Source organism: Ochlerotatus camptorhynchus, unplaced genomic scaffold (assembly GCF_037179485.1).
Source record: "Ochlerotatus camptorhynchus isolate MF236.1 unplaced genomic scaffold, CSIRO-AGI_Acam_v1.1 ptg000443l, whole genome shotgun sequence".
NCBI classification, from domain to species: Eukaryota; Metazoa; Arthropoda; class Insecta; order Diptera; family Culicidae; genus Ochlerotatus; species Ochlerotatus camptorhynchus.
This window is the reverse complement of record NW_027040929.1, coordinates 2952658-2968124: the sequence shown is the minus strand read 5'-3', so window position 1 is coordinate 2968124 and position 15467 is coordinate 2952658. Positions and strand designations below refer to the sequence as shown.

At 38.6% G+C, this 15467-nt stretch overlaps 2 protein-coding genes across 2 annotated transcripts in view; one reads left to right on the top strand and one right to left on the bottom strand.

Annotated features, from left to right (window-relative positions):
- The window catches only part of LOC135711847 (ras association domain-containing protein 9-like), an 85844-nt gene extending 75582 nt beyond the window's left edge, over window positions 1-10262 (top strand). The window contains exon 4 of the mRNA XM_065234817.1: window positions 9248-10262. Within this exon, the coding sequence (XP_065090889.1) occupies window positions 9248-10241 (994 nt within the window). The 3' untranslated portion in view covers window positions 10242-10262. The remainder of the gene's footprint in view (window positions 1-9247) is intronic.
- Window positions 3901-4603, bottom strand: LOC135711883 (uncharacterized; the record flags this gene model as incomplete). The annotated part of the gene is made up of 2 exons (XM_065234860.1): window positions 3901-3989; window positions 4051-4603. Coding segments are annotated over 2 exons (642 nt in total), but the record flags the coding sequence as incomplete, so codon positions are not given.
- Window positions 10263-15467: the final 5205 nt, after the last annotated feature.

Below are 15467 nucleotides of genomic sequence, written 5' to 3'. Positions count from 1 at the left end.
ATCCATATAAAATAATCCGTTAGAGATAACTTCGTCAAGATACATAATTTGTCAATTCATAAAAAAAAACACTGGATAACTGTTCAAAAGACAGTTTTAACGTGTGAAATGCAGTGCCTTTTAAATTCTGTAAGTGTTGCTAAACGTTTGATATGTCTAGGCATCGAATTGAAAACATTTATTCTTTTATAATATAATGAATTTTGTGAAGCAAAAGTCAAGAAATGTGGTGTTCTTATTTCAACCGCGTTTCTAGTACTATATCTACGAAAGTCACTTCCTATTTCAATTCGATCACACAAATATCGAGGCAGCAAACCGTTAACTACCTTAAAAATGAACACCATAGTCGAATATACAATTCTTTGCTTCACCGACAACCATTGTAAGGCGTCTAACATCAAAGTTGAGGAAGTGAATCTATTACATCTTAAAATCAAACGCATTATTTTATTCTGCAAGCGCTGTAATCTCGATATTTGTGTTGCATTGGCCAGAAATAAAATGGAAGGGCAAAAGTCAAGATGAGGAGAGATGATTGATTTGTATAGCTGTATTTTACTGGCAATAGTTAAATCGTTTTTCAGTCGACATAGAATTCCATACTTCTTGGCAATTTTCTTGATGACATTGTCAATGTGAGAGTTGAACTTAAGTGTGTCATCAATAATCACGCCAAGATATTTAATCTCCCGAACGCGATCAAAAGTCTCATCATCAATTACAACAGAGACGTTCTCATTTACTCGATTCCGCGAAATTACCATAAATTTAGTTTTACTTGTATTCAATTTTAACTGCTTATACTTCAACCATCTACTTAGAGAACGCAAATCTTCATTCAAGTGTAAAACGACATCATCTCAATCCTTAGCTGCAATGAATAACACAGTATCATCTGCAAAAAGATTAATGTCGTAAAATCGTAAAACACGTCGCAAGTCATTAATATACATAATAAATAACAGGGGCCCTAATACACTTCCCTGGGGCACTCCAAGGGTATTCCCCACGGGACTGGAAACTGAATCATTAAAAACAGTCCGTTGAATTCTGCCAGACAAATAGCTTTCAAACCATTTATATGCAGTACTCGTAATTCCAAAGCGCTTGATTGATCTTAACAATAAGGGCCTAGAAATTGTTTCAAAAGCGCGTTTAAGATCCAAAAAACAGCAACAATCGTATCTTTACACTCCAAGTTATTTTTCCACTTCACTAATACCAAATTCAACGCGGTTTCGCAAGAATGACCTTCCCGATATCCCGATTGTTCTGATATCAACAAACTATTACTATTTAAATACTCCAACAGCTGGCCTTTAACAACAAGTTCTAAAATTTTCTCTAATGTGTGCAACATGTTGATGGGACGAAACTCTTTGGGTTTAATCGTTCCAGCAACTTTTTGAATAGGGACCACTAAAGATTCCTTCCAAATTTGTGGCACATGTCCAGTTTGTAATGATTCATTAATAAGGTCCAGCAAGATGTGGCCAATGACATGAAAGCAATCTTGAATTACTCTAGCATTAACATTATCTACTCCAGCCGATTTTCCTAATGAAAAACAAATAACTCTAAGTTCATCTAATGTGATTGGGTGAAAAACTTCAAATCTACAACTACTATTAACTGGCTGTTTTATTTCGTCAGGTTCATCGACCAATTCAATAGATTGATTAATCAATGAAACGCTATCTACGAAATAATCATTAAACTTAGCTGCTATTACTTGTTCTGACTGTTCTAATGTGCCATTAAATGTTATGGACCGCGGTTTGCAATTACTAGGTTTTAATAAAGATTTCAAAATTTTCCATAACTCTTTGCTGTTGTTTTGATGCTGATCAATCTTCCTTTTAACATATTCACAACGAGTTTTCTTTATCGATTGTGAATACTTAATACGCGCGATTGTGTACCTAGTCCAATGATTGTCATTATTAGATCTACAAATCTTTTTGTACCATTTGTTCCTTTTCCGTTTAAGACGCAAAAGATCCAAATTGTACCAGCTGTTCGAGTTTTTCAAAGAAACAAACTTTTGCTCAACTAGTTGATTGGTACACGTTTTCAAAGCGTTATTAAGAACAGCTGTAGATTCATCTAAGTTACCGGCCGCGAATGGAAAATCCAGGCTTCTCCCAACAAGATTCGAAACAGCTTGCATCGAATATTTCCTCCAGCACTTCAATTTTACAAAATTATCGTTATCGTTAACATGGTCTAAGACATTAATCACTAAAGTCTCATGATCGGTTATTTTCAAATCAGTATCCGTAACTGAACAAATGGAATCAAAATTGGAATAACTTCTTCTTCTTCTTCGCATTTAAAGCTTATTGCGTATGGCATATTAGCTTATTGCGTGCTCTCAACTTAGTGTTCTAGATGCACTTCCACAGTTATTAATTAAGAGCTTTCGATGCCTGTACCATTTTTGCATTAGTATAATTGTGTGGCAAGTACAATCATACTCTATGCCCAGGGAAGTCGAGAAATTTTCCAACCCGAAAAATTCCTAGACCTGACCGGGAATCGAACCCAGTCACCTCCAGCATGATCTTGCTTTGTAGCTGCGCCTTTATCGACTGAGCTAAGGGAGCTAATTGGAATAAACGTGGTCCATTAAAGTTCTACTGTGCCTGGAAATACGCGTATACTCATTTACCGTTTGCTTTAAATTAAAAAAAACTCAACAACAACAACAACAACATAATAAAATCTAGCAAGCGAGTATCCATACCTAAATGAATTTGCGAAAAATAATTATACACTGAAAGTTTTATTTTATTTCCCCTTGGTGATATTCCAAAATTTTGAAGGGGTGGGTGACAAAAGAAAAGCTTGATATTTGTTCCGGCCTAAGATTAAAAAAAAAATCGTGGACACGGCAATCATGTTTTTTAAATTCGATCAGCATTATACGGTATCGCCAGATGGGGTGACATTGGACTACATATCTTAAATCACGTGTATTGACAAAATATACTTTTGATCGAAAATTGAGTGGTAGCGTGGTAGGTATTATTGTTTGCGACAGTAAAATCAAATCGGTGTAGAACTTGCAAAAAAGAATTCGTTTTAGAGGTACATTCGCAGTAAATAAGAATATGCTTGAAAACTTATTAAAACCCATAGTAAGCGCTTAGCAATAAAATATGAATGATTCTAATTTTCATTGATAAATAACTCCAGAATTCTGTACCAACTAGTCTGACATTCCCTGGATTTATGTTTATATATTTCAAGAATCTGGAGGAGAAACTGGTTGCTTATTTTATTTTATTACTATTTTTATTTCAAAACATTCGCATTTTATCAGAAAGAGAAAAGTTATACAGAATTCATATTATTGCATTGGTTCGTCAAACGCTTTATTTTGCCGATCGTTTTTGCTTCCGGTTACCAATCCCGGCCTTCCGCAAATTTTCGCACTCAGCTTTTCTCAGTAATGCTTCTTCACGTTTTCGTTCCTTGGTGGCTTCTTTCAACTCTTCAGCTTCAAGTTTAGCTCTTGCTCGTTGATCAGCTTTTGCTTTCTTCTCAAGAATAGCATTTTGCTTTTCAGACTCAATTCGTTGAAGTTCATTAAGTCTCTCTCTCTCTCTCTCTCTCTCTCTCTCTCTCGCTGTTAGGATTGGATAAGACTGGCGTTTGTAATTTCAATGTGTCTTTGCACACTTCGGAGTTGCGGCACACTGCAAAAAGGATGATATACTCGTCTTTCTCTTCAATGTCAATCTTTTATCTTCACTCTGAACAAGAGAATGATGAATATTCTGGGCTTGCTCAAATGACGGGTTGTCAATAGTTTCATTCAGCACATTGGCAATGTTCTTCAAAACGTAACTCGATTTAGGATCAGTTAGGGACGTTAGCGTTGACGAAGTATTATCATACGTTAGACACATCAGGTGAATCAATTCCAATTGGTCCGTCGTTTTCAAATCCGACGGGGTCATCTTCGGCCATTGGTAATGTATCTGAAAAATAATATCTCCATGGAAATAAGATGCTATAAATCTAAAAATGCTAGATACCTACCTATTGATAACTCGACAAGTTCAGTTTCTCTTTGTTCGTCGTTCAAGTCAACAGGATCACCGTCCAAGGTAGGGATTTCTAACGTCTGTGGAATTTGGTAATGAAATGGCTTGAGGAGTCTCTCATAAAGCGATCGTATGACTTGTTGATCCTCAGTCAGATCCGTCGTTGACATTATTCGATGTAAGCGAGCGGTTTCGATACTCTCCACAGCTTCGTTAATCGTAGTACACGGGATCCAGACTGATTCTTTCACATAAAGAGATGAAATCAGCATAACTGGAGTATCTTCAATGATCTCAATCGAATTATTCGAAGTTGGAAAAATGGTACCTGGCTGAGCTGGTGATGAATTTATCGAAACATTTTCACTCTCTGTAGCTATGTAGCTTACTGATAGTACAGACGAGTACGCTTTGGCTATGCATTTGCTAAAATCCACGTTTTCGACATTGAATGGGTACAAACCGCACACTCTGAAATCATTTATGATGCTCTCTTTCTTAATTCCACTCTTCATAGCATTCTGAAGGACTGGTCCGAAGTGCAGCAATGTTAGTGTTTCACCATCATTTTAACCACGCCAATCCGAAACCGGATGCCATTTCAAAAAAAAATTTGAACCACTTCAGGCCTGCAATGAAAACATTAAATAGGGATTAATTATACTATTAAAATATAACACCTTAAATAAAATTTACCAGGAGCATTGTGTTTGTTTGGATTTGGTCTTTGGTCTTCGTCGAGGAATCTCTTGATCCTTAAAAACACAGCCTCTTTCACGATAGGAAATCCTTTACGTTCCAGTTCCTTTATCCATGAAATCAATGTTCCTTCTTCATCAGTTGAGAGCACAGTTGGGGGACCACTTTTCACTCAAGCGAAATCGAATCGAAGACTCCGGAACACCATACAATTGAGATGCCTTGCAAACGGATTTTCCGCCAGCTTTCACCGATTCGATGCATTTGTGCATCGTTTCTTCACTGTTATTAGTTTTGTTCCGAAGTATTCTCACTATATTGTCAGAATTCATTCCGATTGGTATCTTACTTTCACTGTTTTGTAAATGAAAATATGACAGACCGGGTTCAACTATGTAAACATACAAGATTAACACAATTGAAGTGCGTAGAAAATTAGCATTTCAATGTATTAGTGAACTGACGTCATAAAACAGGTATAATTTAGGAAAATTTAATATGTTAGGATGGATAAATCTCTTATATCTAGTGAAGTATAGATTTTCAAATAAGATGAACACATGCCGCAGTAATATGCAAAATGTTCTTTCTGTGAGCCTATTGTTGAGGTAAAGAATTTACTGCAGAAATCAATCATTTTATTCATAAAATCAATATCCATCATATAGTCACATGCATTTGGAAACAAAATAGCACCTTATTATATTTTTTGAGCTTCTATATACCAAATCTCATGATTAGCTATTTTCTTTCTCAAAGTAACGAATCAGTAAAAAATGGAGACTCACAATGGCTCTTTATGGAAAAGTGTTCATAAGGGGACTAAATTCATCAAATTTCAAAGTTATTCATCGAACAATGCTTTTAATTGAAATGAACTTTGATTCCCATCAATTTTCGCCTCCAAGGTACCGAGAATTTTCGGAAAAAAAAGTAGAAGGGTCTGTGCCTAGGGGCACGAACGGAAGTTCGACGTAGGACCGCTAGTGGACGGAACAAATGTGAACATTTAGTTCTTTTAATTGATCACTCATCAATTATCTTAACTCTTTCCGTTTTTTATTTGTAAGCGTATCAAATTTGTAGTATCTATTTCAAAGAGAAAGTTGATGAAGAGAATCCAAGGGACTGTCAACTTGAGTATTTTCGATTCATCTACCCGACTTTAAAAGGTGTATTTTGATTTTTTTGTTATTTATGAATTTTTATGTTTTGTGCATTTTGGTATTAAAGTGTATTCAATTCACCCCTCACAGGATTTCCTTCCGAATTATATGAATGGGGCGGGGCGGAAAGTATCGTTTGTGCAGAATATGTAAAAAAGGAGGGACTTCGAGCGATTGAACTCGTGAGAGCTAATTTTCTCACAAATTTGATTTTATTGGCTTTCTGGGACTGAATATACACCCAAAGCGAATTATTCCCACTTCTCTCAAATTCTATATGGATTTTTAACACTTCCTACCAGCGTGTTCTGGAAAATGATCGGACGATGATTAATCTCACCAATACATTCGGGCCTACAATTCCACACCTTCTATAGAGACCAGGTTGAGCATTGATAGCTAGCTGCTTGCGGGAACTGATGACCTTGACAAATGTCTTCTTCCTCCTTCTCTATGGTTGCTCATATGAGCTCTGCAGCTCGCTGCTTGTAGGCAGCCTTTCGTTGTTGTTGTTGTTGTTGAAAGCACTCCTGCTGCTGCTGCTGCTGGATTGGACACCACCACTTACGGTGATTGAATGAGCACCGTTCAGTGGGACCGCATCCAATTCGATTTTTAAGTCTGTGTTAGGGAATGCGCTGTTTTCAGACATTTGGTGATAATTTTGATCACCATTTCAACAGTTGGACATTTGGTATTTTTCAATAGTGACCTATTGAAAATTAACTAAGTGTTCATTTTAGCAGATTGGTAGATAAATTTCCAATCGTTTGGCTTGTTTAGAATTAAAATCTATCTGCTATTGGTTGAAACCTGACCTCTTTTCGTAATGCTGTGCATTTTGGTTTTTTTGAAATTGCGTGGATTCTATAGATCCTGTGGAGATCTATCTAGCCCTGATGTACGTGATGGTAGAGGGAACAATGTAAACTTTGCGGGAGACGATGTCTTAACACTCGAAAGCAATTTTGTGAAATATGAAGTAAAACAAATCCTAGCATAGCGGTGCAGCTTCTTCCTCCTTTGATGGTTGCTTATTTGGGTTCTGCAGCTCACTGCTTGCAGGCAGCCTTTCGTTATAATGAGAGAGAGAAGGATTATTATTTTTCATTTAATTCCACTACATTATTTGCTTATCCTTGACGGATACGCGTATTTCGTCTACAATGTGCAGACTTGTTCAGTGTCTTGTACTAATACTCAGTCGAGTATTAGTACAAGACACTGAAGAAGTTTGCACATTGTAGACGAAATGCGCGTATCTCGTATATCGATGCGTAGCCATATTTCTGATCGATTGGTGATAAATTTATTGAAATTGAACCAGGGAGAGCTGAGTTAATTACGTTCAAAATCTTTCTTAATTTGTTACATGTTCCATTTTCGGTTTTCACAAAGTGTACCCCCATATAGAAATCAAAAACGTAGTCCTACGTCAAAATCGATATTTAATCGAATACCGCAATAATAGGGACTACCACAACAATTGGTCGTTTTCCCCTAGTTGTGGTTTACAAAAAATTGCATTTTTTGTTTGACATAGTTAAAAATACGGCCTAATGTAGGCAATTGACAAATATTTTAACATACAATAATGTTTATGATATTTAATCATTAATTTTAACAATACTTATTTCAGATCCAAAATTAATTTGAATAAGTAATTTTATGTTCAAATATTCTGATAGGATGTTTGAGAACAGTTAAAAGTTGAATATTTTAACACTTCCACAAATTTGTACATTTAGAGTGGTAGAATGCTACGTTTGTTAGGGGAAAACTTTTCCAAAGTAATGTTTCAAAAAACTCAATGAAATACTGCATACTACTTATTTTAAAACATGAGAAATAATTGCTGAGAAACGAAAATTGTGCGGATTGGTGATCAACTTCACTTCACATCGTTAATCCTTTAAGGAATGCACTTATTGAAGCGTGGAGCGTTTCCTATCTGTCGCTTAGAACGAGATTGTACGCTTTGTGAGTCTAACATTAAAAAAAAATTGATTTGTGGTTTTCACCACAATTTGAACATTTAAATTTCTTAGGATCCTATGAAATTTAAATGCGTGAGAGGAATTACCACAATTCATGAATTTAGCTGGCATGTAGCAATCTTTGGTTCCGTGAACCCATCCCTGGCACTTACGACACTGGGTAAGGTTTATTCGGACAAGGAGCATAAGGCTAGCCTTTTCTAAGACCTTAAGGTTGTTTGGTTCACAAGACTTGAAGTGAACTAAATAAAAATCATTAGAAATCCCGTTGCGCGAATCGACGGGACGGGATTTCATTTTCATTTTGATTTCTTGGACAGGCTCAACGCCAAGTAATTTAGTCAATTCATCTTTTATCTGACCCTGGGATTCACCATTGAGCAGACCTTTCAAGAAAACCTTGAACAGACGTTCAGTGTTGGTGTCATAAGTAAAAAATGTGTATTGCTTCTCAGCCCGGCGGCCAATTTGGAGTGAAAACATAAATTGAAAGAAGTTCAAATATTCCTAGCGAAGAGCATGGAAATCGGAAGTGGTTACAACAATAGGGGGAACCTTTCCTTTTTGACATTAAGCCGGGAATGTTTAATGGAATTTTGTCTGGATGATGAATCATTCTCGTCATCCGTAAGCATATCAAATTGATTGCTCAATTTAATTTCATCAGAAGGGGGATCAAACGATTGCCTTTTTCTTTTGCGTTAGACATGACGGCAGAACCAAGCTTCTCCAAATCAACTTACAAGCAGATTACTATGAGAGTCCGAAGGATCGAAGAGGAATTTTCCAAATCGGTGTTCAAGCAGGATTACCACGGGTAGGGTCCAAACAATGATTGAAGATGAATAAGCGTCAAACAAGGTAGAAGTTTTGCAGGTTGAGCACTGAAAAGTGCTGTTCCATATTTAAAATATGTTAAACACTATCACCATTAACTCAATGATCGCGTCGTTTCATGAGCAAAGATTTGTCTCGTTTGACAGGTCTGATCGCCCTTTTAACATATCAAATCGCTCGTTTGACAAATAGATTTGCGGGCAAACGAAATACTCCAGTGTCATGTCAGTTCGTCGTTGATTCTACTAACGGGACTCTCAATGGAAGATTTAGAGAGTGAAAAATATAACTGTTTCTTGCATATTGTATATGAGCTATTTGAGCAAATCAAACGCCACATCTATTGTGAGAAAGCTAGGAGGGTTTATTTAAATCTTTGAATTAACCACTCCTATATCGTTCACATCAAAAGATTGGCTGACATAATCTTAAACTAATGGTTTGGTCGCTATGATTTCCTTCATTGATAATCCAATTGTCTTTACTATTCTAGGGATCGCGAGCTTCAGATCAGCAAAATCGAAGAAGACCGACACCGAGTTCGCGAACGAGCACACGGGAAAAACTACCTCCTTGAAACTTACCTAAAAGGGCTACCGGAAACGACGGAAGTCGATCGCAACACCGGTGACAGTGGCGTCACCTCAGAAGCTACCACCGCAGCATCCCCCGAAATCGAATCTTGCATCGAACGGGACGCCGAATCACCGACTACATCGGTGGAGAAGGATGGAAGCATCAAGGAGCAGATCAATATGCTGGAAAAGATTGTGCAGTTGAATAAGCAGATTGTGAAGGAGGAAGAAACGGCGGTGAAGCTGTACGATCGAATCCGACGCTATCAGCTGGACATTCCGAATCAGTCGCAAACTCAGATTGAGGATAATTTGTCCAAGGTGAACGTAAACCTGGAGAAGAGTGAGAGCGAACTTCAAATGATCGATGAGACTTTGAAACATTCCGATATGGTTTTGAGGGAGAAGTCTTGCCTGCTGAAATGTCTGCAAGATGAACTTCAAGATCAAGAGTTGCAAGCCAACGTAATCATGGACTTTTCACAACCAAATCCGGTGCTCAGTATCGGAAGGATGGGTCCAGCGGCGGAAGCTGCCGGACCACTCCAGAACATATCTCCTGTTCCGAACAGTTACCCTCTGTATACGATTAATGAGCAGCAGCTACAACAGCAGCAGCAACAACAACATCAGCAGCAACAACAGCCGGTTTCTCACACACTTCCTCGAAGCCAACGGTTTCCAGTAACGGCTCAAAGTACAGTTGCTCAAATTTCCGTTCACCAGATCAACAAATTCATTCAAAGCAACAGCAAGTTGGGAAACAACTGCAACACCATGCTGGACGATAAGATCTGTCCGAAGCAGCTGTTCAATTCAGCAATCTACGCACAACCGATGAAGCACCATGGTCTGGAAGGGCCCACAAAACCTCCGGACGATGACCTGACTAATATGGGAACACTAGTGTAGAGTACGGTGCTAGTAGCTTACGGGGTACTTAATACAACAATCGAAACTCAAATCAAAGAGAAATGAGCAAAAACAAAAATATTTTCATCGAAAACTCTTAGCTTAAGTTGAATAGATTTAGTCGCACTAAGGGAAAAAACAATCATTCTTATAACCAAACATATCACCTAAGAATAGAGGATAGAATACGGTTAGTAACTGTAAGCTCAACGGAAAAGCGCGTCCACATCCATAGGAGTGCACGGCTTTCTACAAATCGAGTGTTTTTGCGTTTATTTTTTTTGCTGTTTATGTTTACTATATTTTCGTTTTGCTAAGCTAGTCACGGTAAGATTTCAATTGCATTTCAAAAAATCGAGTGGAGCAACAAACAAATTGACAGAGAAGAATTTGATTTGAGAAAAGAAAGGAAGCAACAACAAAAATCCGCAGCATTCTTATTTATAGCGAAATAGTTAAGAAACTACGTTTGTCGTTTGGTTCTCTATCGAGTGTAATTGTTTTTGCATATTTATACCTGGACTTCACCAAGATATTTGGCAATAAAACTGAAGCTACCAAAACACCAAAATAATTCCTGCGATCGGATGCATTTTTCTCACAGCCTGCTGTGGTTCCCTATATAGCAACCCAAAACAGTCGTCGCTCACTCTGATTACTTCAAACCCACGAAACGTAGAAGGAACAATTTTCCGGTTTGTTAAACGAATTGTTTGGAGTCTGCACGGCGGCACTGTGGTAATTAATTTAATAATTTCATTCATCATTTCAAACATTTCCCGCGCTCGTTGGAAAAGCCAAGCTCAACAAGCGGTAATCACATTCTCATGCATACGTATCATGAAATTCAAATCGAGTTGCTAGGATTTTCGCCTCTGGGCAAGGATTGTGACCGCACGTGGTATTATCAAACCCGAGCTGTGAAAAAATTAAAATAAAAAAAAAAACTTCACGAAATGATAATATTTCAAAATCCACCTTTCAACATAGAGTTCAAAATTCATTATTTAAAACAAATTTTCAGTCGTGAAAATTAATGTTAATCTCATACATAAACCCGATGCCACCACCGTCGTCACCCGGATTTTAGAGCGCCAGGTGTGGCGAATCCTACCGTAGAGGGTTCCTGGGTACATACTCCAACAGGAACCAGACCGAGAAGCGAACGAAATAATAATAATTGTATTCACGTGCAAGGTACTCGCGAGATTCGTGTTTGAATTTCGAAACGGGCGTAATTTATTCAGCACCCATGTTCACACAATGCATACATTCATACATACATACATACATGCAAACGCGACGGACCGGGTGACGCACACATTTCCGTCCAAGAGTTTCCAGCCAGGGCAGGATTCGTCGCCGTTGTGCGCCCTCGGAATGGAACACAAAACGTTTAATAGATGGGAATTGCGAACGAGATAAATGTTATTAATTTAGATTTGCATTTATAATCGCATGTGCCGGTGCGCTCGCGGGGGAGTCAAGACCAACCACCGACGACACCCGACAAAGGCATTGATTCGACGGGGACACTTTTTCACACATGCAAATGTGTTGCTGTCCTGGGCTGCTTGGCTTTGCAGGGCGTTCTGTCATCGTCAGTGTCGTCGACTTGCCGGTTTCCGGTTCCGGTTCTTCCCGCTGTTTGCCGTTGTTGCCACCCACCCCCACCGGTGCACTGTGTTGAGTTGAGAGGCCAGAGTGTGAATTCGATCAACCGATGGCAGTTGTCAGGGTTGAAGCGGAATGACTTGTCTGTTTTCTATTACTAACTTTCTTTCAAGGGCATTGTCTATGAAAGCTTCCCGTCGTCCACCTTGGATGCTATTTTCTCCAGCAAACTGGAAATGGTTGGGTACGAGTATTTTTATCCGAAAGGTGACCCATACCGTACGGTGGGTTTGGGTCGGGTACAGGTAACAGCAGTTCGGGTATTTATTTATATATTATCATTATTCATCACACTATTTTGTTGCCTTAATGAATGTGATGGGAAAATTTGGTTAACGGAAAAACCCCATATACCCCCCCCCCCTCCTACAGTCAACTCTCCACAACTCGATATTCGAATACTCGATGGATTATGCGGTCCCTTCATTTGTTTATGTTTCGTACCCTCCATAAGTCGATATTTCTACAAGTCGATGTCTCCTTTGGTCGATGATCTACACGGTAAGAAAAAAGCACCCAACGGAAAGTTGACTTTTACCTACTTTTGACTAGTTTGTCTCCTTTTCTCCTTCTAATGTTGTCAAAAACGGAGGAGCAAAACCACCCAACAAGGGTAGTAAAGTGTGGGAACCCAACGTTGAGTATAATCATATTTACCTACTGTTGGTTAAAAAGCCAGTGGAAAATTCCATACAAATTGCACACAAGTAAATGAAATTTACTTTGACCCGCTTTACCTACTGTTGGGTTCCTTTACTATAGTGCCGAGATGAGTGAAAAAAACTTAATTTTGGGTACTTTTTTCTAACCGTGTATTTTTGTGTTTTTTTGATTCGGTAACTCGATATGTCAAAGTGTAGAGCTTTTGAATTCTGTGATGTTGATGATAAAATCAATAGAACTTCAAAAATATGCTAACTGGTTATCATATCGAGTACCAGTGTTTGGGCCGAACAGTCACTAGGTAAAATTTCGGGAAATTATGTTATGTGTTAAGAATTAGGATCTTTAGAGGTATTGAGGAAAATGCATATTTGTAAACTGCTTTAAAAATGGATCCAAAATTCTACATTTCATAAATTTTGGTCCACTGGAACTATTATGAATAAGTGCAATACCATCATAGCGCCCCTCAGAGGTGATGTTTTATGGGAGAAAACAGTCAATTTGGTGGGGCGACTCCGGCGTAGTGGTTAACATCAATACCTCTCACGCCAAAGTCACGAGTTCAACTCTCACCCCGGACAAGTCACGAATGACCCTAGAGTGTTAAAGTGACTATATATAAAAAAAAGTCAATTTGTTAGTATAGTGTCAAAAAGCGAAGTTATTATTTTACTTAAAATCTTTAAGTGGGATCGAAAAAAATTTCGTTGTGCTCAGAAAAGCCCTTTCAGATAATGTTTAATAACCGATATATACAGGGTGTTCGGTTCCTTTAGTGAAAATAATTTAAGGAGTGATAGAAGGTCATATTTGAAGTAAAAAAAAATCTACGCCTATTATAAAATCTCAAAGATTACTGAGTTATTGAAGTTTTTCTGTTTTGGTCTATGCCCAGGGGTGAGTCAGGTTTACTCTGAGTTGCTTTTTTGCATCAAGTAACCCGCGAATAACTCAATGTACCTCAATATTTAATCGACGTTCATCGATTTTTTTTTCTCTGCTTACTCCGTTTACTCCCTTTAAGAATATCGACAGTGAGCATGCATAAGGGCGAATACGCGATGATCGATTCTCTTCATCGATTTTCTCTTTGGATTGCTACAGATAAGCGAAAATTTTTTCTAGAATTTGTTCAATACAGAGTATTAACAGGTTGTATTGGCTATCAAAAGCAACAGCAAACGCACCGAGAAAACCTGAATCTGGCGAGTTATTAACAAAAGAGAAAATCGACGAAGAGAATCGATCATCGCGTATACGCCCTTTTGCATACTCACTGTCGATATGCTTCTCATATTAGACGTCAGTTTTGTATGTAAACAAAGTAAGCCCAAGTGTATCCTGAGCCTTTCAAATAGCTTGTATATTATGGAAGAACCTGTGCCGGTGCCAGGTTAAAGGGCGAACACGAAATTATTGCGACACATTCAACAGGGCATAACTTTTTCACAATTGGGTAAAAATCAACCAAATTTTGCACACTTTCTCATTGATGTGTATTGTGTACATGCTGTCAAACTCGAAGTCGTGATTTTCGATTCAACGAAAATGGAGGTGAACCAACGCGAGTTGAGAGAACAAATTCTTTCAAAACGCCTGGAATTTCCTGACCTGTCGCACCGGCAGTTGGGAAAAATGTTGAACATTCACCATTCAACCGTCTCCAGAGTGTTGAAGCTGTTCCAGAAGCGGTTGACGTTGGACCACGGCAAAGGAGCTGGAAGAAAACCGGGACCGGAGAACAAAAAGACGGAGGGAAAGGTGAAGCGGATGATTAAAGCAAATCCCAACGTCTCAAGCCGTGATTTGGCTAAAAAGATCGGCATGTCGCAGAGCTACGTCCAGAATGCAAAGAAGAGAGCTGGACTACATACATACAAGGTACAGAACTTCCCAAACCGCGATGAGCGGCAACAATCGACGGCTAAAACTCGGGCACGGAAGCTCTACGAGAAGATGCTGACAAAATATGGCTGCTGTGTGATGGACGACGAAACGTATATAAAAGCCGATTTTAAGCAAATTCCGGGGTTGGAGTTTTTCACCGGCAAGAGCAAGTTCGATGTGGACGACAAATTTAAGAAGAAAAAAATGTCGAAGTTTGCCTCCAAATATCTCATTTGGCAGGCCATCTGCTCTTGCGGACTGAGGAGTGAGCCTTTCGTGACAAAGGGCACAGTAAATGGCGAGATCTACAAATTTGAGTGTCTCGAGAAGCGCCTTTTGCCGTTCTTGCAGCAGCACGACGAAGCTCCGCTATTTTGGCCAGATTTGGCATCATGCCACTATTCTAAAAGTGTCCTGGAGTGGTATGAGGCCAATTCTGTCCATTTTGTTCCAAAGGACATGAATCCGCCAAACTGTCCGGAGCTGCGCCCGGTGGAGCAGTACTGGGCAATAATGAAGCGGGAACTTCGGAAGAGCAAGAAGACAGTCAAAGACGAGAAGGACATGTTAAGAAAATGAAAAAAAAAAAACTGAGAAACTGGTACCGGATGACACTGTAAAGACTTTGATGGAAGATGGATCAAGCGAAAATGCGTTCAATTTTACACTCAAGGCTCCATCGATTAACTTTTCTTTTGATTTTTGAAGTAAATATATGTATAAAACTACCCTAAAATTTTGGTTTGATTCTAAACATTATAAGAAAATTGGCATGAAATTTTCGGTGTCGTAATAATTTCGTGTTCGCCCTTTACTACCAGCACTACCAGCAAGAACTCATAGTTCCAGCCAGCTTACAGCAGTTGTTCTTCCTCCTCAGCAGCCTGTCCCAGTTGTCACTTCAAAAGGATCATCGCAGATCAAACAAGCTCTCCAAACAGCTTTTCATCTGAAAATCTGGAATTTTACCTATAATGTAACGATCCCATCAGCATCGAT